Genomic DNA, 27,096 nt, shown 5'->3' with positions numbered 1-27,096 from the left:
TTTCTCAAATCCTGATTTTACGACCGATTTTTCCTCAAATCCTGATTGACCTCAAATCCCGGTAGAATCGGGAAAATACTGATGTTAGACACCCTGCGTACATACACCTACATCATGACATGTTGTCGATGATGAAACTTGAGAAATTCGTATCTCGATTGGAACTTTCCAAAAATTTTCAATACATGGTTTATCTTCCATCTTTGAAACTGTAATTCGATCAAGATATCCTGGTGAGAGTAGTTTTAAGTTGATCCTAAGATGATTCATTTTTTCGAAAGCTTTTCGGGAAGGCCCCTCGAACCTTCATTTGAAGCTAGGGGAATCCCCGAACCCTCCTTTGGAATCGAGAGTGGGGAGGGGGCCACAAATCCTCTTTGAGGTAAGGTCAGGCAGGGGTGCAAAAACATATCCATCACGCGAACAGTTCTCCATCAGTCGCGTGTGAAAATGGAAAGGCCTCGAACGACGAAATAAACATAAAAATTCCCAGTTTTTGTAAACAATTCCATGTCCGATCTCCCTAATGAAGATGTTGCGTGTGTGAAAAATTTGCGATTTGACCATTGATTCACATGTAAAAGTTCGCGAGAAACACGATGGTGCCACTGGTTTTCTCTGAAATCATCTCCCAAGCTCAACAAAAGCTCTCAAAGTGAGACCAAAATGGAGGGGATATCCTCGCACCCGGGTCCACTCTACATCAAGACGACTCTCCATGCAAGATAGGGCAAATCATTGCAGGCTGCCACTCATTGGGACTCAACGACACGATCTTGCTCCACAAACAAACTCTCCATGCAAAGATGGGAGCGAATGCATTAGCAAGGTTGCCGTGCTTTCAGTTTTAGAGTCCCCAAATGAAGTGGCAACCCTGTCTAATGTATTTGCTCCCTATCTTTGCATGGAGAGTTTGTCTTGATGTAGAGGTGGACTCTCAGGGTAGGGTGGGATATCCCCTCCATTTTGGCCTCAACTTGAGAGCTTTTTTTGAGCTTGGGAGATGATTTCAGAGAAAACCAGTGGCACCATCGTGTTTCTCGCGAACTTTTACATTAGAATCAATGGTCAAATCGCAAATTCCTCACACATGCAACATCTCCATTCTAGATTGGAAAGTGGGGTTGTTGCAGGGGCGCTGAGGATGCAGCCGGTGCGGCTGAGAGGCGGGAAGATGCGGCAGCGGATCTGGGCCTCGGGCGACGTGAACGCGGTCTGGCCCAAGTTGACCAACGCCGAGTCGACGGGGGGGAAGCGGCAGAAGGACACCGTCTCGCGGAAACTGCTGCGGCAGCAGATGAAGTACGCCTTCCAGATGAAGTCCAGCGACTGGAAGCAGATGGCCCTCGAGTACACCCAGAACAGCAGTCTCCACGGCTTGCGCTACATGGGCAGCACCGATCTCCACTTCACCGAAAGGTAGTTATCAGGGTGTCTACCAGTTATAAAAAACCAAAATTGGGGACTTTCTGGGAGTTTTTGCAAGAAAGTCATGGACTTTTCTTCCCGAAATAGTAAGAGGAAGAGCGTTAAAAGGCGTAATTTATGCGACTAATTTGACAAGTCGTGTTGAACCGATGAAAACATACAAAAAACCAAGCAACACTTCAGTTTTTTTATTCCTGGTTATACCGCGGCGCCGCGGCTGGCGGGAAAATTTGAAAATGCCGGTGTTTAGGACGATTTTTGTCACATTTATAGGGGATCTGAATAAGAAAATTGGGGACTTTCGGGGACCGGTGGACACCCTGGGTATGACGCCGCAACGCCGGAGACGAGAAAGACCTTCCACGTGTATTCCATTGATGATGGAGACTTGAACGGGAATTCAAGTAAAGAGCTTGATGCAAAAACGGCTTTTTTCGCCCCCCTCTGGAATTTCCTCAGACTTTGTCTATTGATTACTCATACTTGAGCGCTTCTTTTCCCAAATTTTCAGACCCCCAAAAAATTTTGGGGGGGAGCTAGGGGGGGTGGAAGTCAAAACCTGTGAACCTCGATATCTCTCGAACGAAGAAAGATATCGAGGTCCGGTTTGGACGAAAAATCGTCTAAAATTGCATACTTTAAGATTCTAAAGGTCGAAATCCCGATATCGCATTTTTAAGTCAACATATGTGCTTTTTTCCAGTTTTTAGGTCTAGATAATTTCTTTTAAACGAAAAATTTACAAAGATCTCAATTTTTTATTTGAACCAAAACCAGTTTTTTAAATTGTTCGTCTTTTTCCGCATCCAACGAGTGGTCCATTAAGCTGGGGAACCAAACGGTTCCGGAGTTATGATCGATTGAAGTTTCCGCTCAACGCGCGCCGACCGATTTTCGCGCGCAAAAAAGTCGGATTTGACTGTTATTAAATCAGATTGACTGTTCAAACTGAGCGAAATGCATTATTAGGGACTCTTGAGGGTCGCTGAGTTCAGAAATTACAGATACTTCCAAAAAATTCACGTTTTTAAAATTACAGCTCCGTACAGGACCACTGAGCGGCCGGTCGGCGCTCAGTGGGCCTCTAAAATAGCGCTACAGAGCTGTAATTTTAAAAACGTGAATTTTTTGGAAGTATCTGTAATTTCTGAACTCAGCGACCCTCAAGAGTCCCTAATAATGCATTTCGCTCAGTTTGAACAGTCAATCTGATTTAATAACAGTCAAATCCGACTTTTTTGCGCGCGAAAATCGGTCGGCGCGCGTTGAGCGGAAACTTCAATCGATCATAACTCCGGAACCGTTTGGTTCCCCAGCTTAATGGACCACTCGTTGGATGCGGAAAAAGACGAACAATTTAAAAAACTGGTTTTGGTTCAAATAAAAAATTGAGATCTTTGTAAATTTTTCGTTTAAAAGAAATTATCTAGACCTAAAAACTGGAAAAAAGCACATATGTTGACTTAAAAATGCGATATCGGGATTTCGACCTTTAGAATCTTAAAGTATGCAATTTTAGACGATTTTTCGTCCAAACCGGACCTCGATATCTTTCTTCGTTCGAGAGATATCGAGGTTCACAGGTTTTGACTTCCACCCCCCCTAGCTCCCCCCCAAAATTTTTTGGGGGTCTGAAAATTTGGGAAAAGAAGCGCTCAAGTATGAGTAATCAATAGACAAAGTCTGAAGAAATTCCAGAGGGGGGCGAAAAAAGCCGTTTTTGCATCAAGCTCTTTGGAAAAAAAATTGCCTAGCATTTTCCAGATTTGCTAGACTTTATTGAAATTTTCCTCAGGCTTATATTTCTCAGAAAAATTTAATACACGTCACCAAATATTACTTGCAGCATGCACTTTTTAAAACTTTTGCCAAGATCCATCGGTTTCGCATTCGGTGGCAACAGCAGGAAATGCAAAAAAAAATACGAAAATTGACATGATAGATTTGGTTTTTTCTTTCGATTCTAAGACTGCAAAAAATTCCCTGACTTTTTGCACAGTTTGGGGAAATTGCATGTATTTTCCAAGTTTTCCAGATCGTTGGAAACCCTTCAACATTTCGACGCACTGTTTCCTTATCGCCAATCATCTTACCTCTTTGTTGCTTGTTGAGCTTTGGCTTGAAAAATGTGCAGAAAAAATGTTTTTACCTAATATAAAATTGCTCAACGAATTGCTGAGAACAACAAAAATCTAATATCAAGGGTCGAGTGGTACAGCTCTGAAAGGTAGTACCTAATTTCCACCTATCAAAGGTCTCTTGTCTCTGAGTGCAGTGGTGCTACGCGAGTATTTCACATCTTGCGATAGTGAGTTAGCCGTTAGTAAAGACTTTATAGACTGAGTTTGGAAGGTGGGAACAAAATTTTAGGCTTGTGTGATTTAAAAACAACATAACTGCTAGTAATTTTCCCACTCTGAAGGATGGTTTGACAACTATGTCTGTAAACTTGATTATTTTTGGCTACACTTGGTCTGTTTTGAATGTTAATTGCAGTGGCTTAGCCAGAAATTTTCCATTTGTGCAAAAGAGGGAGAGGGTACAGAGAGGAGGAAAATTCTAAAATAATAGCTCCTTTCCGAGATTGATGGAGGCAAAAAACAGTTCCACCTGTCAATCCCCTGAAATTATTAATAACCCTGCACATTTATATAAAATCTCATTTTTGCTTCCTGAAATTACACTGACAGGGCATGCAGGAAATTAACTGAACCCTGTTTGGTAGATAATTAAATTCCCATCTTCCTTTAATTTGTAGTATCATTTTTCCAGACTTTTTTGGATAGTGTCATTTCTCTTGGCTGTTATAACAGCAGCATACTTCATAACAAATTTGGTGACAAAATGGAACGAAATGCCAGTCATAGTATCTCTGTCACCAACTTCAACACCTTTGACATCAATCCCGTTTCCTGCTGTCACAGTTTGTAACATGAATAATGTTCGCAAATCTGTTGCTGAAGAAATATTAAAAGGGTGAGATTAATTTTGGTGATTTTAGACAGATCTTATCGATGAAATCATAACTGACGATTGACATTTTTTTAAATTGCTTGCTAGAATTCCATGGAATTCAGAATTATTTGTCATACCTTCAGTAACTGATTGTGAGCCTAATTATGCTAAAAGGAGCAGTGTGCCATACCCGGTACATATAGTTGTTTTTTTTTTTCACTTTAAAGACGTTTAATTGGAGATTATGAAATTTTTAAACCCTTGATTAAAGAAGTTTCTGGTTGCTTATCTAGTTTTTTTTTCTGCTTAATGATTTCAATAGTTTTACTTTTGCGCGTGCAGTTTTAAAATTGATTTAACGAGGGTCTCTGTGACCTCTGAAACTTTGAGGTTTAGTAAACTTCTTTGATCAAAGAGGTAATCCTGAACTACTGTTGGCTACTGAATATGGATTCATAGATCAACAGGAGCTCCAAAAAATTCCCAAAAGTCGAAATAAAAAATTGTTAGAGTTGTTTTAGATTGATTTTCTAGGTTTGCTAGCAGGAAAAAAGTTACAAAAGAAATCGTATTCTGTAATCTTGGGTTCGATATTAGAGTGCAATTTTTGTGATTATAATTTTTCTTGTTAAGAGAGAAGTCTTGCTGAAACTGATTAGTGACAGAAAAAAAGATGGAAGAAAAAGAAGTTTAACAAGCTGTGTTAAGACAGCTTTTCCATGTAATTTTAATCATTTCTGGTGTATTCAGAGAAGAATTTAAAAAATTAATTGGACCAAAAAGCATGAGGCACTTCAGAGAGGATCAGATAAGATCAAAGCTTCTAACAATCATCGCATTAAAATTTACCTGAAGGAATCAGCAAAGGTGACTCAACCTCAGATACCTTTTAAAAATTGCTCTTGTCTCGGATTTTCATCATTTCCAGGCTCCTCACATTTAAACATTTTAGATGGTTACCTGCTTTGGGAATGAGTATCACAATAAAACTCAGTTGAAAAAAAAAAATGAAAGGATGTTTAACAAAGAGTAAAATACATTTCTGGACAATTATGACTCTATTGTGATAATTAAATTAAATGACCAAATCAGTTCAGATGAATTGAACGTCAATGAGCGGAAACTTTTGAGCGACTTTTGTGATGAAGAATCTCCACTCAAGGATGAAATTTTTCAAGACAATCGAACTGGTGACTGGGAATTTGTTAAAAAATTCATGATAAAAGTAAGTTTCATCTGATGCAAAATTTTGTTTTCTTTTAATATCTCTATCAGCTATACAGAATTTTCCATATACTGGTGACAACATTTGATTGATAATTCCAAAATATATGATTCTTATCGATTTACTAGCTTTGCTTTGATTACCACAAATTAATAGGATATAGAAGAAAAAAGACACTGAAAATGTATTTACATTTTTTTATAGGAGCACTATTTCAAGAAAAAATGAGGCAGTCTAACTACACCTATCCTAAGGATTCAAAACTGTTTTCAATGTTGCTGTTTAATACTCAGACGACCTCAGAATCTTAAATAAATCAGTACCTACGATTTTTCAGGTTTAGAAAGGAAGTATTGAGAGAAAATTTAGGGTTGCAAAAGATATGGATTCTTTGTTCGCAAACCATTCACTATTAAAAATATAAAGGGGAAGAGGGAGAAACCTCCTTCGCCTCATCAAGTTACAATTCTGAGGGTTGACGGTTGCACATAAACGGTCAGGTAATTTGTTTTCAGTAAGTGCAATGAAAAAAAGAAAAGTTTCAGACAGAGTGAAACAATAGTTACGGAACAATTTTTATGAATACATAAGAGATTATTTATGAAGTTTTTTTTTTATGTCAGGTGTCACAGCCGTGCCATGAAATGATGGTATCATGTTTGTGGCATGGGGAAAGTTACAACTGTTATGAATTGTTCAACCCCTCATTAACTGATGAGGGTATGTGTTGCTCATTCAATCGGGTGAAAGCAAATTACATATTCCGGAATTTGTAAGTAAACTTTAAAATCTTAAGAACATTTCATACTTGAAGGATCTAATGTGTAATAGCAACACACACATTTTCTTTCAGGGGAAAAAAAACTGTAGAAAAGCTTTGAAAATTGCACTGAAAGTCCATAATATTACCAGAATTCTAACGAGCCATCAGGCATAAAGAACTTTTGAAAAATTGTGATGGAAGTATGGATTTAATAATTGAGGAGACTGCTTTCTAATGGGGAAAAGTAAAAAAGGTATCACTGGTTGTTTTTCATGCCTACTTTTTCAGTATTTTAGGAAGGTTTGTAAGTTCTGATTTTACAATGACAGCTACTGCTTGCTTCGTTTCATCTTCATCTGATCGAATATTTTGGAAAGACTCCATTGTGAAATTTCAGACCTCTATCTTTAATGCTATTCAATAAACGATACCATTTAACACTCCCCTTACCACTAGGAGTCTCAGTAATACTGGCCACTACTTGACACTTCTACGATCACTAGAGGCCTTATTAAATAAAGGCTACCATTTAACACTTTCATTTAAACTGGAGGTCTCATCTAATGCCAGCTGCCATTCCACCCAACTGTCACCATTAGAGGTCTTATTCAATTTCCGTTGCCACTCAACACAACTGTCATCAATAGAAGGCTTATTTGATTTTGGTCGCCATTCAACACAACTGTCATCAATGGAAGGCTTACTTGATTTCGTTTGCCACTCCACACAACTGTCATCAATAGAGGGCTCACTTACTTCTAGCTGCCATTCAATGCCACTCTCATCACTATCCTGATTGTCTAGATGGTTCTCATGATGCCTCATGAGGAAGTAATTATGATGGTCGAAGAAAGTATTACTGCTACTGAATGGCACACCTTCAGGTGGAGCTTCACAGTTCGACTTCAGCCGCTGATCCAGAATACAGTTCTGGAACACTAGGCTCTGCTGATGATGCATAGTCCGAAGTCTATCTTCTCTTGCTGCTGACCTCATACTTTCTGCAAATACAGTTGCTAGCTCATTTTCAAAATTCAGAGCCAAGGGAGAACGTCTGGTCTTCGGGTTTACGAATAAATCAGCACCACTTTTTTCCACCCACCGATTTACTGATGGCATGGGAGCGCACGAAACTGAAGTATGCTGTGTTCCCCTCTCTGGCAAAAATTTGGAGGATGTTAAAACTGTGCTTGGAGCAGGCAAAGCAAATACATCCACTGGTGTCCTTTTTGATTTTTTAACCTCTTTTTTCTTGTTTTTGGATTTTTTGCTGGGCATACTGACATAATCTTCTTCTTTCTGCTTTTTCCCATTAAGGACTGTGTACTCCTCCTGATTCAGCCTTTCTTGTTTATTTGGCGCATCTTTCCTACTGAACACTTTCCCCAGTCTAGCCAGTTCTCGCTTCTTGGCATTTTTGGCTTGAGGGGTGTCATTTTGGGTATGAGCAAGAAGGCTCTGCTCCAAGATTTCCATTAATTCGTTTTGGGTCTTACTGTTCATCATGTATAAATAACCCTCAAGACCCTCAAAAATAAAAACTCTCAAGTTTTTATTCACTTTTCACTTCACACAAGTTGAATTTAAAAACAATTTCTTGTTTCTGAAAGATATTGATTTACTTGAAGTAATCTTCATAAAAGAATACTTTGTCAGTTTGTGCGATTCAGCTGAAACTTGATAGAGCATTCAATACTCGAGGAATCAAAAAATTGTTACAGACCTACCATTGCTTGATAGTATAATTGATTCAGGTGAACTTTCTTCACAAGGCTATTTAGTTTTTCATTAATTACAAAACTAAGAAAGGACAAGTCAGTTTTCACAACATTCAATATTTCACTGCAAATCTCTTCTATAATCAAAGCAATCGATCTTGATTCATAGCCTTGATATTACAAGGATTAACTTTTCATGCATCCGTTGAAGCAGATAAGCACTTTAATTTAGCAGTATTATGAGAGATGAAATGGTTAATTACTCATGGAAAAAAGCTTGCAATCATTAAAAATGTGCAATCCTAAAACAAAAGGGTATTTATATTTTTTACCGGAGAAATTTTTGCATGATGGTGTTGCTGAGAATAGTAGAACAAAGACGAGGCACAATTATGGAGTTGCCTACATTCGTCTAGTATTTGATTCTTGATATGAATTTAAAATATAAATAGGACAGAGTGTCTGGGGAAAAAAACATTTTTGCCTTCCTTCTGACTATCCAGGTTTTCTCTGATTTTTGGATATTCTGTCTCCCTGAGTTTCTTTACTTCTCCCGCCTCTTTCTTCTAAATAAAAAAATACCAAAAATAAACTGAACTCAGCTCCAAGGTCAAGGTCAAGGTCAATCCTCACAGGTCAGTCATTGCTCATCTTTTTGGAGTACCCTGCCCAGCCCTTACTCGACAGCACTCAGTGTGATGTCACATTGGCTGTTTCATAAAAAATGCATTGTATTTAAATTTCCTGCTGCAATGCATAGAGGGTCTTAAAACACGTTCAGGGGGATAACCGACCTGTGTAGATTGGTCTTGACACCAGAGTGGATTAGTAGAAGCTCAAATTTCCGAGGGCAAAATTCACAACAGAACAGAAGAGAGCGCTGAGAGGCTTAGTGTCGAAGCACTGTAAAGATACGCAAGAAATCACAATCTTGCAGAGAAGTTTGCAACAGTTCTCATTACGCATTTTCTCTACCTGAAAAATTTCATTTTCCTGACTTTCCCACTTTTCCTGGTCACTAGACCGAAAACCCGTATCTCCTAGGGTCCCCAGAATACTGTATCTTTACTCTAAACCCTTTATAAGATACAGTACAGCAACTGACACAGCAAAATTATATGAAAACTATTTGTTTATGAGTGCACACCGATTCGCACGAAATTCTACAAAAAAGTCAGTGATTTCCAAACTAGGATTTTACCAGAATCTGATTCCAGCCGTTAGAAAGTTTGCACGGTGCTAATTGATACCAAGCTTTAACTTGCTTGACTGATGTTCAACAGAAGTTTGTTTTTACGGTAGGAAAATCTTCATTTGTTTTAGAGCAGTTTTTAAGCAAAATTCTGTGCTGCTTTTCAGGCATGAAATTTCAGATTTGAATGTGACTTTACCCCACCCTTCTGTCGACTGGACTCCAGAAACAGGATACCCGCCTGGCACACCGGTTCATTTTTTACCATGGCGGCCATGGGGTGCTGGCACTCATCTTGGTCTGACAATTGTCATGGACTCTGAGCTAGATGAATACTACTGCTCATCAGAGGCCAGCACTGGCTTTAAGGTAGTACCTAAGAGATACTGTGCCAGCAAAATAGCTCCTCCAACTCTGGTAATTCCAATCAAAGCACATTGTGCCATGAAACCCGAGAGAATCTAGAGTTAAGGATTCAAGCTAACCGAATCATTCATACAATTACTCGTAATACTTGACGCAGTAAAATGACTGATAATTCAAATACACGCCAACAGCTTAAATGTTTTTAAAAACCGAGCAACATGCCTACCTACCTTTAAGATTGCCTGACATCAATTTGTAAATGCAACTTAAATTACGTTTCCTGACTTCACTTTCACCAAAATTTGGCCCAAAGTTCCAAGACCATTCTGGCATTTTCAGGTGTGATCTGTCTGATTTTAAAGACACCACTGATATGCAGCGGATTTCCCCTACATAACAGTAATAATTCACTGATATAGCAATAATTTTGTATATCAGTCAGACAAGAACTGTTGGCTAAATTACTACAAATGTAAACCTATTTGAGTCCCAAAAAACCAGTACAAACAGTCCATTGGTACTCAAATTTTCTACGCTATGAACTGCTTACAAATTATAAACAGCAAAAACCTATATGTTCTAATTGTTTCTAACTTTTATTGATAATAATCGGCTAACATAGAGGTAGATTCATTGAGTTTCCCTCAAACTTTGAGAAATAAAACAGGAATCTGCTGAGAAAGAACAATGTTTTCATTGCGTCACAATGGTGGATGAAGTAAAATAAAATATTTCATCATAATTAAAGCAGTAATATTGGTTGAAATTTCAGATTGTGCTACATAATCCTGTTGAAACACCAAAGATAGCTACATTTGGAACATTTATATCGCCTGGGGAGCAAACTCAATATGTCATACAACCAATCATAAATATTGCCACACAAAGTATCGAGGGAGTGGCAGAGGATAAACGACAATGTGTCTTCTCAAATGAACGAAGACTACGCTTTTACAGGACCTACACTCAACACAACTGCATTTTAGAATGTGAAGCAAACTTCACTCTCAGTTTTTGCGAGTGTGTCATGTACTATATGCCAAGTGAGTGAAGTCAGACTAAAAATCATTAGAAGATCCATCTACTAATGCAGATCAAGGCTCAAACTTCACCCTAACATTTTTGCAGCTATTACGCCAAATTGCCTAGTATTTAGGTGCAACCTACATTTTTATGGGAGTCAGGTTGAATTTGCTCAAATGAGATATGAATTATTTTTTCCTGGTTCATCAATAATGAATTTTTTGTGACGTTCTAAGCCAAAGAAAATCTCAGATTAATTTGAATTAGGAATTAAAGAGTTGCATTTAGTGAAAGTAAGTTAAAAGGATAAATATGTCAATTTTCAAACCAGGCAGAAACTTGATGGAAGGTAATTTAGAGAGGTCTGATGGTCAAAACAGCGCTCTACCTTGCAGGCAGGTAATAACTTGAAAATAACTTTTCAATTCATGTGAAAGCCAGCAGCTTTCAATGGAAGAAAATAATTTCTTGAGCCCTTGGCTTCTTGGATTTCATGGGATTAAAGAAGGTATCTCATTTCTTGCTAATCTAATTCAATTATAAAATCCTGATACTCTGATGAGCACAACCAACCTCTAGCCAAAGGTATAAATCTTGCTTTTAGAGGGTCTTCCAGGAAGCTTCTAATATAGAGTTAACACTTACCTTAGGTGACAGATGACTCAGAGAAGTGATGGCCGACAGCAGATGAGGTAAAATAGTAATGAGGCAATAATCCGATTCTTAGACCCACTCATAGTCCTCCTTAGCTTTTCTTAATTGTGACAATGAAATATCTTGAACGATCAATCTTCAATCTTGTCCACAACATATTGCTTAAACTGAACAATTGAATCTGGAGACAAAAAAGTAAATAAACTAATTACTAAAGAGTTCAAAATTTATGTGCCACGATCAGAAGACACAAAAAAAAATTAAACAGGCATTGCACAATATGTTCATACTGCACGTTATTGATTCATGTCTTGAGTTCATTGGTGAGACTTGACACCTATCATGTGGCATGGAAAAGAATGCAAAGGGAAAATGCTCAGCCGTACATCTATAGTGGTTCAACCATACAGAAGGACACTACGCAAAACAATGAAACAAAAAACAAATCATATCAGCCATAACTTTGCATCAAAAAGTTCGGGGAACTACATGATTAGGACGTTGATTGGCTTTTTTCAGAGGACAGATTCTCGAGAATTTGCGGGAAACGAGACTTGGAATGTGCTAATCGGGCAAAGCGTAAGTGATCACATTTTTTTCCCTCTGCAATTTATATTTGAAAAACTACATACAGAAATGATGTCCAACGAAGGAAAAAATCTGAAAATACTTGGAATTTTAGAATAGAAACTGATGTGAGAAACAGACAAGTCAGAGTAAAACATTTTTATCCTGCCCTGCTACTTTTAAAATTCAGTTCTCTGCTAAGCAATGCTATTTTGGAATGGTCATGGAAAACTGAAAACTACTAAAGGTGTGCCTTTTTTCTATACAAAACAAAAAAAAGGAAGTTGGCATGCTGCATTGAATATATCAATGTTTTTTTTTTTTTTTTTTTTTTTTTTTTTTTTAATACTTCAGTTGGGTTTGAATCAAGCTATCACTATCAGACTGGTGTTTAATTCCGAAGTCACTTAAAAAATCCCAAAGTTGACTACCTTTCCTTCCTTGCAGTTGCGATGGAAATGCGACTAAGTGACTCTCTGACAAACATAACAAAGATTGTGAACGGAACAAACAGGCCTAAATGTGGCTGTCTTCCTGGATGTTACGGACTCAGCTACACAAAAACTCAATCAGCAAGTTTACTTTCAGGCAAACTTAAAATAAAACCCGAACTGTTGGGAAATAAGGATCCTCAGTATTTTGAGTTAAGTATTTAGTACTTTAAATAAAATTGAGAAAACAGGACTTCATTTTCGTTTGGGTTAAAATTTCAATAAGTGCACACTTAAAAGGGAAAAGAATTCTACTTATGAGGAGAACCTACTGCGAAGCCATTATTTTAATTATCTCCTTGACTAAAGGTTCATTTCTTTCTTTGCATCCTCATTTTGGTACTGAAAGTTACATTATAATATAAAGCTAAAAACAAACCCAAAAATAGTACCTACTTAGGTAAGATTTTTGGATAATATTTTATCAAAACTTATCTTTTTAGAACTGCAAACTTTCAACCATCGCAATATCAGTTTGATTTGACAGTTCTGGACTTCTTAGTTCAAAAAAATTCATAAACAGTGCTTCTTGACAGTCTCTAACTCAATTTTCATGTTTTTAGTTCCTTATCCCAGGGACAATCCGAATCAATGAAATTTACTCAAATTCTTGATAAAAAGGCTGGAGGGAAAAAAAATCTAATGATTCATTATGATTAATGATTTCAGACGAAACATAGCTGTACTTCATTTGTTTTTCCAAGATACCCAGTTCACCGGTTTCATGAAAGGAGAATTATTTGGATTCACTGAGTTTTTGTGTAAGTTGAAGATCATTTTTAGGGGGGGGGGAGAGAGTTGAGGATTTTTTTTTAAATTAATCAATAGTTAATTTATATAATGGGTATTACCATTCAGAAGAGTCAAACAAATGAAACGCAGGAAAATTGGGCTGAAAAATTCACGTCAAACAAAAAATTTTTCTTTGACTCACACATGAAAAGAGCCTTCAACCTTCACTTGATCTCCCAGGTATTCTGAGCATTTGCCATGCTGTTCAAGACCACTTTTTGAGTCTGACGCAATGTTCAAATAAAAGAGTTAGATGGTCAGGAGCTTTTGAAGATCCAAAACTATGCTCGGCATTGCAACACTCAATACTAATGCACTTTCTCAAAATGATTTAATACGCACTTCCTTCATAAATAATATGAAATGAGTGACAAGTATTATTGTTTCTATTGTTGCAGCTAACACAGGAGGTTTACTTGGACTTTTCATGGGCTTCAGCTTCTTGAGTGCATTCGAAGCTTTCTACTTTCTCTCGTTGAGACTTTGGTGCACCGTTATTCGAAAAAGAAAAATCGAAAGTGAATTGCTTGAAACAGAACAGGCTGATAAAAAATTTAAACATATGTTTCCATTTCCTTTCTTACGATAATAAAAATTAAAAGGAGCTAGAGTGACAGAGAAAAAAATATCAAATGCTAGCATCTGAAAGCACGCAGGGAAAATGAAGCAAATTTGCACCTTGAAGTGTGTACCTAAATGAACATCAGAGACCAAACACAGTTATTCAGCGAAAAATAGTTGTAGCAGTTAATCCACAAATGCTCAATAAATAGCAAGATTTTTAATACTCTCATTTTAAACTCTGAAATAATTAGTAGCAGACTTCCCGTTATACTTCATTTTGTAATTGGGAGTCTAATGGATGTAATTTCTTGAAAATTTCCTCACTTTCTCCCTTTGCTTGTTCAGCACAAAGTAAAAATTTCTAGAGGACTAGGTCACCTCTCTTTCAGGATACCCACTGTCTATTAAATTTAAATGTTTTTCGACCTTGTAATGAACAATTAACTTCTTAATAAAAGCAAGCAAAGCACAAATCGGCTATACCTTATGGAGTCAATTCCAACAGATTTCCGTCCTTAAGCCCGCACTCTCCCTATTCGGGCACCAATGAGTAGGTCTCAAAATGCATCATGTAAACTTTCACTTCTTTGCTCCTTGAACAGTGCAAATATAATTTGCTTCTCAACTCTTCTCACCAATGTTTGATTTGAGAATGAGAGTTGTGATCACAGATATGTGACGGAACTAAAGAAAGTTTCTTTCCATGACTACTTTGCAAGGCTTAGGTAGGTACACATCAACAGCGTAAGTCCGCAATCACACATCTCATTCATCGTGTCTGAAAATTTCCGCCTCTAAGTTATTTTTTTAAAGGAGAAAAAATTAATGTCATTCCTTGAAGTTTATGCAGAATTTTCTTCGCACAGAGAAGAAAAATCGCGGCGGTTTAAAGAATCGTTTTGGAAAAGTTACCGTTTAAAAATAAAGTATGACAGGAAGTCTGCGACGTCGCAAACCGAGTTGTGTGAATGCCGACTTACACCGTCGACATGAATTTCACTGTAAAGCAAGACTCAAAATGGAGGGGCTGACATGTCTTAGTCACACAATTTTCAAGTAAAGTTATCAATTCAGCTCAGCAGGCATGAAACGCCAATAGAGCTAGCGTATCTTATGTTGAGACAAACGTCAATCTCTGATTAGCTCTGAATTGGCACCACTCAACAGGATAATACATGCAGTCAGATGGCACCACTGATAAGTGGTGACATAAACATTACTTTAATTTTTGTCTCAACATACGATGCGCGAGCTTTAAGCTATCTGAACAGAATGTAAATAAAGTAAGCCCTTTCTGTTAAAGGCAGCCAACATAGTTACGGGATACTTGCGATTTTAACGGGACTGGTCAGGGTCCAGTCTAACACCCAATCAAGCCCAATCCATGCAGGTCAATCTCAGCACGTCTTTCACCAACTCAGTTCCCTACCAGCTGACCATAGCTCATACTACATAGAATCAGCTCATGCCACGATGCTAAGTACTTAATCCTGTAAGGAATACACTGCGTTTTCACCTCTTGCTGTTGCTGTACCGAAGTATCTCAATACTCGTTCACAGAAATAACTGATCCGTGTGGATTGGTCTTGAACCTGATTACTGACCATGGAAAACAATCATGCGAAGCTCAGATTTTGGGACTCCATCAGAATCAGAATGGTTATCGGGTAACTCATGCCCCCTCGGCAGGCTGGCTTCATTAGCTGATACATTTGATGAACAGTGATTGACTTACACAGATAGCTGAAGGCTGGGAGTGATCGCTGTTCGAAAACAACTCACTCTGTCATTTCAAGTTGGTCGGTTGTGACTTCAAGGATGGAATCACCATGCAAAATAGTCTTGAAAATGTAGATTCTAACCACAAATTTGGTCACAAGCGGGACAGATCAACGGCAATGTTAGGTAGAATAAAATTAACTCGTTTTAACTACTTACAGCGTGTGTAGTAAAACTTAAACGATCCCGAAATTGAAGCCAGTTAGATATTTCAGTGGCAGCTCCCGAAATCTTGGCGGTTAGTTCGAAGATGCAGTGAAAACCATAAACGAGTGCTGTTGTTATAATTATAAAGATGGCTTCTATCACACTGTTGCTAAGTGTAATAAATATTACCTGTAAAAATGAGGGGTGGAAAACTGCCAATATTTTACTTTTTTGGACTATTTGCGTGTTTGCTATTGTAAATGTTGCATTAATCTCACGCCTAACGGTATATATGACACCTTGCAAGTGACTTCCGTATTGATTTCCGATCTGGAAATCTAGATATTGATGCTGACCGACGAATCTTTGGATGCGCCTTCAATTTTCTAGGCGGCAACTGTTGCTGTAGGAAAGTTGTGCACACTTGAAATAAACTATAAGGAGTTACATCCCTTTCTCGTTGAAGACATATCATCTTATTTTACGCGGTCTATAAACGCCCTTTGTTGTTGGAGTTTTGACAAACTTCGACATTTTCCACATGATTGCTCACAACTCCAACAGAGTGCGATTCTTTACCATTTATAAAACATCTTCATCAACGAGCACTTGCTTGAAATGAGCACAAACAAAATTTCTGAAATAACAGTTGCTGCACAGTGAATTTAAGGCTGAAAGATACTGAAAGTGATGCAATTTTGCTGCACTATCCAGAAATTCTGTGCAAGTAGAGACTCGATCACTGATTGGGAAGTTGTACGTACGCAACTGGAGATTTAAGTACCAAGGTGAGTGTTAAGTTGTTACACTACCTAGCTAAAAAGAGGAATTGTTTCCTGCCATTCATCAAATTCAAGAAAAGTTGGATTTTTTTATACCCTCCCTCCCTCCCTCTTCCGGCTATCCGAAACACAGATCTATGCTCCCCTCCACCCACCATGTCATAATGCTCTTCCCAAAAGTAGAGAATCAATATTCAACTTCAGTTTTTCTGAGCTCATTAGAAGGGTCCCTCCAGAGCCCTCCTTCAGACACGTCCTTGAGATCAGTCAGTCCTTGGTCCACCCCCTAAAAAAAATTGAAAACTGAGGTAGAGGCAGTTTAATGTCATCTGTTTATATAGGTATACGTCACTGGGCAGGGTGGCCTGTGCAAAAACCATATTTTACAAGCATAAATGAGGAGCACTTGCACTAAACCATTAAAAAACCTTCTTGGGCAGTAAAGTATGAATATCAGAGAAATGTCACATTCCACACCCTTTTTCTTGAAATTTTTGCAAAGAAAGTTTGGTTCCCAGGTGAGTGAGAAAATCTAGTTCTCCATGACATCCTTTGTGGTGTCGTATAAGGAAAAAGGAAAAAGGATTAAGAGATGACACCCCAAGAATTCTGATTTCTTCTTGAATCAGTTATATGATCTCTGCAACTATGTATTTTCAACTTATGGGGGAAAAAATTTGACTCATGATCGAGAAAACTTTTGCAGGTGATCTCTGACCTTTCAAAATTATCAGTTTATTAAGCAGGTTTACTCAGTATTGTAACAGTACCTATTATGCATTTGCAGTGTTCATTTCTGTTTTCGGTGGAAGGAATAAAAAAATTGCCTTGGATAGCAGTAAAAATCCAATATTTGTCCGCTTATTTACAAAAAGACCCGGGCACCAAATAGTTTTTTCTCCTTCCTCAATTTAAAACTGCACAGAAATTTTCGAAACTGCCATGATCGATCCAATTTGATTTATACACATGTATTTATTGTGATGAACTAGAAGATTCACAACATTTCAAATTAAACACTTATCTATGTTTCTGTGATACCCCATTATTGGCACTTGGGCCCTTTGGTAAATAAACAGTTCATTTGGGTTTCAGTATGATGGAAAAGAGTGAATTAACTTTATTTCCTTAGAAGATTTATCAAAGTAATCCACCCAATGAGCAATAAGCATGTTATTGAAAAGATGTTATCTTGTTTGCAAAAATGTTTTTGTACTCAGAATAAATTAAGGAAAGTAACAATTACAGGAAAGTAAACAATGAACAACAAAAAGAAACCGGACAGAAGAATTTTACATGATCGGGTGTTCGTAAAAAAAAACACCAAGAAGTCAAATATATTCAGGAAAATAAAAGATCTAGTTATGGCAAATTGTGCAGTAATCATTGATTCGTAACTTTTTAAACAAACTCTTACACAAGACAGTTAGTCCTTAATAAAGATAAGAGTTATGCAACAGCCCTGACAGAAAAAAAAAAAAAAAAAAAAACTTCCAAAAGTCCTGAGCTTCTAGCAAAACAATTTGAAATTATAGGATGTTCAGCTGTTGAAAAATCTTTCAAAGTAGTTCTAAAGTTAAAATTTTCCCTGCTGAAATGTAAAGCGTATTGGAGATTATAATATCTAAAACGAAATTTCAAAAAACAAAACAGATTCATCCCTTCTAGTATTTTTCTTGAAGAAAATTGAAAAAAATTAGAAAATTGTTCTTGTGGATGTGTAATGCTCTCTCTGAAGTTAACAAAGGTCTTTGTTATTTGAACCAAAGTAAAAACATAACTTGCATACAGCAACACGTCATGATCTTGTTTTTGGTCATCATTACTCCTATTTCAAACAGGCAGAGTTGAAAGTCTCTTCACACAAGACAAAATTTCACCGAACAGCAACCAAGTATCCAACTCTATTTAGGCGATACCTGTTGATGTTAATATCACTTGAGAGTTTATCTTCAAAATAGGGTAATGCCGTTTCATAAAGATAATTAATACACTCTGAAACAAACATGAAAAAAATTAGATCAGTAAAGAGTCAACATGGAAGTCCACAACAGTCTGTAAACTATGGGTATCCATTTTTAAACAGCTACTTATAGGGCATTGAATTGATAGGCTGGTATGAAGACGTTCAGACTAGAATTTGTCAAATTAAAGGACAACTTTTCGCTCCTTATCAGCTAAAAAATTGACTAGGGCACTCCCACTTATTTTTTGAGAGTCTACGGAGTGTTCTGTCAGCATGTTAGATTTTCATTTTTCCACAAGACTTGTTGAAAATTGCTCTTGGGAAAAACTTATCTCCATGAACTAGGGTTTTCCATGAACGATCTGTAGTTATTATAATATAATATTAGTATCATAATAAGAAGGTGGAGAAATGGTGCTGGGTCCACACCATTTCGCGGGGAAACAAAGCCAAGAAATACCAAAAATTAAAATTAGAGTCAAAAATATATACAGTTATATACAGTTTTGGGCCACGTTTTAGTGTTTAATTTTTTCATTTGTACGTCACAGTTCGGGGTATGTGTCTCTCTCGTTCGAGAGCGGGCGGTTGCGTCTAGATGCGTTCGCATCTCCAACCAGTCCGATAATCATTTTTCTCGGGTTTTCCTTGTTTTGTTATGAGAGTTGTTCAGCAGCGACGGTAGATGGCGCGAGGATCACACTTTTGTGTCATGCCTCGGGTCATATCCATGACGGCGTTTCAATGCCGTCTTGGATTTTGCGGCATGTTAAATTGGGTTCACTGCCGAGTGTGATCTGCTGATGAGGTCTAATAAGGCCCAAACCGGTACAGATCTCTCGGCGTGACTCCAATTTAATATTCCATTGCAAACTGTCTGAGCTGAACACTCTCCCCCCTCAGTCTCGTACTGGTGCGCATTAGAGTTCTAAAAAATTCATTTTTGACTCTAATTTTAATTTTTGGTATTTCTTGGCTTTGTTTCCCCGCGAAATGGTGTGGACCCAGCACCATTTCTCCACCTTGTCATATACAGTTTTGGGCCACGTTTTAGTGTTTAATTTTTTCATTTATCATAATAAGTAGATATTACAATAATGTGATGACAAAATTTCTATGACAGGTATTCAATGATTAGATCTTAGAATCTTATTCTGTTGGATGAATCTAACGGTTTTTCATCAAAATATTGACTAAATCTGTGCGATTAATCGAATGTTAATCGTAATCACGATTAATTTTCTTTCATTGTTATCGTAATCAGTTTGAGAAATTAATCGTGCTTGATTCAATTAATTTGACTTCACAAAAAGTCCAGTTTCGAGCCGCATTTTGAATTTGAAATTCCTGCCGCACTGCTAACTCCTACCGGTAAAAACTCGCACTGAAAATAGTGATAACCCCGCGAAAATATCCCCGCATCGGGCTTGTGCCACGATTTCACGTCGATGATAAAGGTTCTTCGATTTTGGGTCGAAAGGATCTCTTAGAAAAATATACAATGAGTCAACCTCAAGTGAAAGACGAAAAAAAATATTGGAGGAAACTTATCAGCTTTCAAAATTTTTAAAAAAATATCTTCAAGAACACTTCAACTTCGTTTTTGGTCACAAAAGTCAAAAAATAACTTTTTTGACTTTGAAAAAAAACTTCGTTTTTAGTCACAAAAAATATAATAAAAAAATTAGGTATCGCACGCTATTTTAAATTTTCAGTTTTTTCCCAATTAATATCATAATCGTGATTAATTTCGTTAATTGTGATCGAATCGTAATTGAATTGAAAAATCCATAATCACACAGGTCTAATATTGACTCATTGTCAATTGCATGATGAAACCACTCATTTAAGGAGAAATGAGAGAGCTCCAGGACCCCTATGACATTTATGCGCTTTTTCAAAGACTTAAAGAAACTAAGCATTGAAAATTATTTATTTTTCTATGGGTCAGCCCTCCGTCACATTACTTCATGACAAACATTAAATTCCTTCTGATTGGAATTTTCCAGGAATCAAATTTATCAGTAAGATTTAGTAAACTTACTTCTGAAATCATAACGGTAACTGCGATAATAGGCATCAAATTTTGTGATGATACTTCGGAAAAGAGCGGCTAAAAAGTTTTTCTGGCAGTTGTGTAGGTCGCTGCAGAGTTCTGGCCAGTCAATGTCATTCCAGTCTTCGTAGTTTTTCTCTTTTAACCTGGATAAAAATTAAACCTCAGTAAATGAAATAAAGAATCAATTCATTTCTCTTCAGATTCAGGTTTTAATTGCATTTCTAGAGGACTCTAAGGAATTCGAACAGTTTTTTTTTTTTTTTTTTTTTTTTTTTAAACAAAGTACTTGGATATTTATCATTGATGGATTAGGATGTTAGAATAGTGTAGAATCCACAACGTCTGGTTGGGGGAGTGAAATGAAAAACGTTTAGAGGTTTAATTCTGTGACCCTAATTTTAATTTGTGTGCTTTTGGCATTTCTTTCCTCTTACAGTGCCCGATAGATAGGTTGGCTGATTAAGAGTGACACAGGGAACTCCCGTCATTTTTGCATTGGAGCTAAATTCAATAATCAAAATGATAGATCTTCGATCCCACTCTAAAAGTTGGTCAACTTTTTTGGCATGAACTTTGATAGAGAGGAATATTACAGTGTATGCATGCATTCCAGTGAATTAAAAAGGGGTTTCATAAGCCAAAAATCTTCCACTCCCCGAAACTGTGTATTTAGAAAGGCAATCAACATAATCATAACATAATCATAACCAAACATAAGCATTATTGTAAAAGGTACCCAATATCAGAGCAAACAAGAAAAAAACACTAAGAAACAAGGCCTTAACTGTGTGTAACAAGCTAATAAAGAAGTGCTGGGTCCACATTATTTTGCGATTTTACTCGTTAGAGCTCAAAATTTTCGACTCTAATTGAAATTTGTGAACTTTTCGGCCTTAATTTCCCTGCAAATAGCGTTAACCCAGTATTATTTTACCACCTTGTTATATCAGAGCAAAAACATACCATTTGATTAACTTGATGCAGAGTTCATATTTGTAGAGCGGAGCTGACGCAAAAAGCTGAGTGCTCAAACGGAACTTCCATCGGCTGAGGGCAGTTAGAATATGACAGTGCAATTTCCTCGCTGCGCCAGTGAAATGAGTTATTTGAATGGTCTTAGTCTCCAGATCGGCTAATGTTTTTGAACCAGTTTTACGCATTAAATACATGATAAGACGTTCGTCGTCTCTGAATCCCCGCCATTTACGCCTTTCTTTACCTGCGATCAGTGTAAAATAAATCCTGATTTTATTCATACCTTCTAATTTTTTAAAAAAGACAGCTGAGTGGCTCATATTCCAGTTTAAGAAGCTTTGTTTGAAGGTAGTTAGTGCCCGACGTAATGACTCATTATGGAAAAATCTTTCTTTCTTAAAACTGTCTTTTCAAAGGAGGCTTCCAAAAGTGTTCTGCTGCAGTGCAATTTTAACTGAGCTGGCATTCATTATAATACGTCAATTAAGAGGCAAAGTGTCTGGGCGAATTTGGAATTTTAGGCCAAAAAAAGACGAAGATTTTAGCGTATGGGTTCAAAGATTCATTGAAACAAAAAGTGAGAAGAGAATAAAAGAAAAAATACAAAATTTAAAGAAATAAGATGGGAGAGGTCCATTCAAAATGCATGGCAATTAATACAGTAATGAGTTCCTGTATGAATACAAATAAAATTCTTTTTGGTAGAAACATCCTGTTCTCAACTCAGAGCTCTGATTGTACCATGGCTTGGATTTTCAAGTTATAAATAATAAAAATAAAACTATAAAACAGATCAAATTTATTTAGGAGGCCTTTTTGAGCTTTGGTGCAGCCTGGGATGATCAGTTTTTTCCACAGAGATGGCGTACAGACTCAATTTCATTCACTTCTAAAATAGGATTTTGAGTTTGATGCAATTTTTGCAAATTAGAAAAATAAGGAGAACATTTACTTAAAGAGTGTAATTTATACTCACCGTAGAGAATTTCTTTCGGAGTACTTAGTTTGTAAGTCCTGGTAATGACGGAATTTGAAGTTCTATTCAACATTAAAGACGAAACAATACTTTTATACTTAATGAAATTTTTCTCTTTAATGTGCAGTAAAAGTTGATCTTCTTCTTTGCTATACCTAAAAAGAAAAATAAATTTCATGGGTAGAAAAATGTAATAGGTAGTATAATTCGTTCTTTCTAACTTTAATTCGTTTCTTTACAGAATTAGTGATAAGATAACATATTCTTTTTGCTCTGATCAGTATCTAGTTTGACACCCAATCTTCGACTGAAAATAATGTGAAATTAAAATGTGGCGGCAAGGGTTGGTACTGACATCTTCAAAGTTAATCTGGTCTTCAGAATTAAAAAGAAGATATTGAACTTTTATTTTACGATAGTGGAGGGGGCATAGAAAGATACTCGACCACCCAATAAAATATGAGAAACAGTTATTTAGAACTTCAAAATCTAGAGGAATTTTGCATAGACCCTGACCAAAAAGTAAATTATCTACAGAGAAAAGCAGGCATGGTGGCCAAAAAAAGCAAAGCCAAAAAAAAACCACGCAAATCCAAAGAGACTGCGCAAAAATGTTACTAAGACACCTACTTTCTTTGAATCCATTTCCCATACAACTGGGAAAATCGGTGGAGTATTGAGCAAAGGAATCTATTGGGAAGGTCCTTGCCTAAATATTGAGCAAATTTCACTCTTTCGTGTTTCGGCAGACAGCCTCCAAACCTTGTAAACGCAATAAAGCAGCCTGGGTCTGGAAAATTGTATTCCTGGAAAAATATGAGAGCAATCTTTTTTTACTTTAAAAAAGGCTAGAGAAGAAAAAATGGTGTGAAATTTAAGATAAACAATCTACTGACATGCAAAAAAAAGGAGCGATTTTTGCCCATGACCTCAAAAATCTAAATTTAAAAGACTTGATTTCAGTCTTCTTGATAACCTTTGAGCACAATAATTCTGATTGATGTTCCTAACATGAAAAATGAAAAGATCGTGTACCTATGTCTAAAGAGCACTGTGAACTTGGCCAGAAAAATTCAACTCTACGTAGAAGGGAGCCGTTTTCTTTCCAACTTATTCTCTGCAAATTGCATTATTTACATTCCCTATTTTATTCTGAGTTTTGTTGATTCAACTGCCTTGACTCTTTTAGGTTAAAAATTCCACTGAATGTCAGCATCACTCAACTTAGACCAAGTCATGGAGTGAATAATGATTGAATGATAGAAATTCTAGTCTCCACTGAAGTGAGGGCCAATTACTTTTTGCTACTGCTGTGATAATAAACTCTTACAGTTCCATCAGTACATAACTACATGGCAAGAGAACAGAGGAAATAACAGGAAAAGATCTGATGAAGAGATATAGGTCCTCACCGTGCTAAAAAGCGTCCAACGTGCCTCTATTGATCTATCTTCTTCTTCTGTGAACCGATTAGTATCCATTTCAACATCCAAGTTCATTTTTTTCAACTCTCTCAGTAGATTGCGAGGATTTGATACCTCACCAGAGATATTTGACTCCAATGTGTGCTGCACAGGAACAGTCCAGTCGATTTTAATGTTAATCCTGGTCAAGCGCTACAAAAAAAGAGAGAAAAACATACTGGGTACTAAAGAGCAACAAAACTAGATACACCTCCTTACATCCATTGTTTAAGACTATCTCAGACATTTTGTAATTTTGTAAACACTTTTTAATGTTTACAGTATGTACTACAAAACATGCAAATGCGGAGGCTGGATATTTTTGTCTTTCATCCATATTTCAGACAAGAATATACATCCATAGATCAGACTAGACCATATATATATAGGTACAATAGGATTAAGCATATATGAGCGAGCTAAGTTCCTTTTTCACCAATGATGCTTCATAGTTTCTTAGGATATTTGCATATTAAAAATAATTTGACCCTTCAGCCTACTTTCAGTCTAGTATCAGTCAGTATTTCAGCCTTAGCAGCAAATGGCTGACTCAATACTGAATTGCTGGCCAAGGGAGATGGGATCGCTCAATTCATTAAGAATTTCATTGGACAGTTATTTCAATAATCGTATACATTAATTAGAGCATAATAACACCTGCAATAAGAAAGTTAGAAGCTGGTGTGAATACAAGATCACGTTAGAGGTGACCAGTCTTTGGATATTTTTTGGTCAAACGTGTTCCCTGCAAATGAATTGGAGCAACCCCTTTCATGGGTGCTCATGTCCAGTTTCTATAAATTTGAGGTTCACAAGGCCTTCCTGCGAGCTTTTGATCTGAACCACAGAGGATCGAGGTGAAATACGTCGGCTCTATTTCCCAGTCTATTGTTGCGGTTTAGCCTGTTTCATGTGATCCAGTGGAACCTTTGGCTCCTGCTCCCAAGGTGAGTTTTGAGCAGTTAAGTACGTGCAATCCTAACTTCAAGCCGAATCACTTGGAACGCAAATCACCGGATCCATGGCATTATACGGATTAAAAACAAGAGACTTACCTCTTGGGCATCTAAAGGTACACAAGTGTCATCTAATCGGTTTTTAATACGCTTCAGTAGATCGATGTCTTCAGAAGACAGGTTGAAGGCCTCATTTATATTGAGAATGTACTTCAGAACAGTACTGGATGTTGATTCCTCTCCGGAGCAACCTATCAATTCACTAACAATGTCATCATCCTCAAAGATGTCGGTTTCATTTTCTTCGAAAAAGACTTCAGGTTTTTCCTCTTTCACAACTGCCATTATTTACCATGAATAGAGATAAGAATTACGATAGGAAAGTATTAATTTTCTCAAGCGACAAACAAGAAACACAACACTGGGATTGCTGTCGCTCTGGTCAGAATTACAGGGTGCTTATGAGAATTTTATTTTCTGTGGCGATCGACATAAAACTGTTCAGTTGCTGTGTCTTAAAAATTTGGGGGTTTCCTATAATTTCCTGAATTATTTAGCGTTTCAATAAGATCACAATTCAAAATTTCTGCGGTCCCCAGTCCGGAGACCACGACACCGACACAAAACTAACCTACAATAGTTTTGTTGACATTTTACTGTATGTTGCCAAGTTTTCAGGATAAAATAACAATAATAATATATGATGCGTATGATAGTGGTAATACAGGAACTACATACCGCATTAAGTAATACTCGTTAATATAATTATTATGAATAATGTAGTAGTAAACAGTACATGTATATGTGTAAAACGTATGCTTCAGCTTCAGATTGTTATGAGAGCGGCAACAAAGTGAGAGCTATGTTTTTTGATTGGTTGATGCGAACAAGGTTTGAAACAACAGCTGCTGATTGGTTAATGCACTCAGCAAAAAATTGGCGGGAACGTGTCCGCGGGATTTTTAAATTGACGGGCCATGTCATCATGGAGCGCCTGTCGCAGTTATGGTGATCGCGAAAAGCATTAATCACCGTTCTCCACGAAGTAAAATAATTTGTTTTCATTATGTATTCTAAGGTTTAGTAGTAGTCTGTGATTTTAACCTGGATAATATACTTATACCAAAAGATTGCTCCATTCGTTCGTCGGAATGAAAGATACACGTAAGTCTAAGGAGAGGAAGGACGGTTGTGGGTTATCTAACCTGAAATTTTTTCTTAAACTAAAGCCACTATCAATAATTTCAAGATTCATTTACCGCTAGGCCACCTGCCACCTGAGAACAATTATTTCTGGCGGATTCAATATATATGGTGGCTACATCTTCACAGTGCCCAGTCTAACGCCTATTTTTGGAGTATTTTCTTCTTTTTTTTTTTAAAGAAACCCTTAACTGATTTATAAAAGTACAACCAGAAAACCATGACGTTCAGACGCGGGAGGAAAAACGAAGAACGTTTCCCGTCGTGTCAAAAATTTGGAACTTTTTTTTTGACAAAAAACACCCTGCTTAGTATCCAAAGCAGAAGTGGCGTCGTTTATTTTTTAGTCCATAAAACTTTTATGGCCACCTTTTATGATAAAAGGCGGCAGGTTGCTTTAAAATCGGATAATTTTGAACCTCAAAATTAAACATCGTAACTTGAAGTAACTTTTTTTCAGAACTTCGTTTTCCTGAAACCGCGGCCAGTAATCCTTAGTTTACTCTTTTCGATTTTTTTTTTTTTTTTTTTTTGTGGATTGTGAAATACTCTCCGTAGCCATTCATGCCAAATTCTTAATTTTTGTTGATTTGTAACATATTGTAGTAGCACTTAATTGAACTTGTTAGGTAGGAATGCAGCCAAAGTGCTAAAAAAATGTGCTAGTGTTTACTTACATAAAATGGTTTCATTGATATAGTTTTTGGTCGAAGCTTTTAATTTTTAGTCATTCGCACTGAAACCTCCCCTGGTTATACCTTCCGCTTACAATAAATCGCACCTCTAATATTTCTCTCGTTCAATTATAATAAGTAAATAATAAGGGAAAATTTAGCGTTGATTTTTTTTTTTTTTTTTTTTTTTTTTTTTTATCAAGGCTAAATTTTCCCTTATTATTCACAAATAAGATACATATATGAACACACTTGACTGACTTGACTTTTGGCACACACATACAGTTAAGGAGCAGAGGACAGAATAGTTTTCGTACCACATTTCGATTCAATAAGGATTTCGTCCATAGATGCATATGTAGCTCTACTACCACAATC

At 36.9% G+C, this 27,096-nt stretch overlaps 3 protein-coding genes across 4 annotated transcripts in view; 1 reads left to right on the top strand and 2 right to left on the bottom strand.

Annotated features, from left to right (window-relative positions):
- Nucleotides 1-15,831, bottom strand: part of LOC109040779 (uncharacterized) — a 32,975-nt gene extending 17,144 nt beyond the window's left edge. The window contains exons 1-2 of one of the 2 annotated variants that reach the window (XM_019056834.2): nucleotides 15,677-15,831; nucleotides 11,316-11,505 (exon numbers count right to left, since the gene is read on the bottom strand). The gene's annotated coding sequence lies outside the window, so the exon portion shown is untranslated. The other variant, XM_019056835.2, reaches the window with a different exon arrangement.
- On the top strand, nucleotides 1,290-14,369 carry LOC109040780 (pickpocket protein 28). Its single transcript, XM_072300664.1, has 10 exons — nucleotides 1,290-1,419; nucleotides 4,201-4,404; nucleotides 5,476-5,608; nucleotides 6,232-6,380; nucleotides 9,449-9,650; nucleotides 10,420-10,690; nucleotides 11,844-11,903; nucleotides 12,339-12,534; nucleotides 13,052-13,143; nucleotides 13,573-14,369. Exons 1-10 carry the CDS (start codon nucleotides 1,298-1,300, stop codon nucleotides 13,761-13,763), a joined length of 1,620 nt encoding a protein of 539 aa, XP_072156765.1. The 5' UTR covers nucleotides 1,290-1,297; the 3' UTR covers nucleotides 13,764-14,369.
- Nucleotides 15,832-17,633: 1,802 nt separating the features above from the next.
- Nucleotides 17,634-25,481, bottom strand: LOC109040866 (uncharacterized). Its single transcript, XM_019056958.2, has 7 exons — nucleotides 24,941-25,481; nucleotides 23,835-24,038; nucleotides 23,053-23,228; nucleotides 22,423-22,577; nucleotides 21,435-21,690; nucleotides 20,457-20,614; nucleotides 17,634-18,441 (listed from the first exon to the last, which is right to left on the bottom strand). Exons 1-7 carry the CDS (start codon nucleotides 25,184-25,186, stop codon nucleotides 18,323-18,325), a joined length of 1,314 nt encoding a protein of 437 aa, XP_018912503.2. The 5' UTR covers nucleotides 25,187-25,481; the 3' UTR covers nucleotides 17,634-18,322.
- Between the last annotated feature and the right edge of the window lie 1,615 nt (nucleotides 25,482-27,096).

This window comes from Bemisia tabaci, chromosome 5, assembly GCF_918797505.1.
Source record: "Bemisia tabaci chromosome 5, PGI_BMITA_v3".
Taxonomy (NCBI): Eukaryota; Metazoa; Arthropoda; class Insecta; order Hemiptera; family Aleyrodidae; genus Bemisia; species Bemisia tabaci.
Note: the sequence above shows the minus strand (reverse complement) of the source record. Positions and strands in the feature narration are given on the sequence as shown.

Coding starts and splice junctions, on each gene's coding strand:
- LOC109040780 (XM_072300664.1), top strand. CDS start 1,298: ATGAAGTACGCCTTCCAGATGAAGTCCAGCGACTGGAAGCAGATGGCC. Junction 4,405..5,475: donor GCTGAAGAAATATTAAAAGG/GTGAGATTAATT, acceptor TGACCAAATCAG/TTCAGATGAATTGAACGTCA. Junction 10,691..11,843: donor TGTCATGTACTATATGCCAA/GTGAGTGAAGTC, acceptor GGCTTTTTTCAG/AGGACAGATTCTCGAGAATT.
- LOC109040866 (XM_019056958.2), bottom strand. CDS start 25,186: ATGGCAGTTGTGAAAGAGGAAAAACCTGAAGTCTTTTTCGAAGAAAAT. Junction 23,229..23,834: donor GTTGGACGCTTTTTAGCACG/GTGAGGACCTAT, acceptor ATATTTTTCCAG/GAATACAATTTTCCAGACCC. Junction 22,578..23,052: donor GGGAAATGGATTCAAAGAAA/GTAGGTGTCTTA, acceptor TTTTCTTTTTAG/GTATAGCAAAGAAGAAGATC.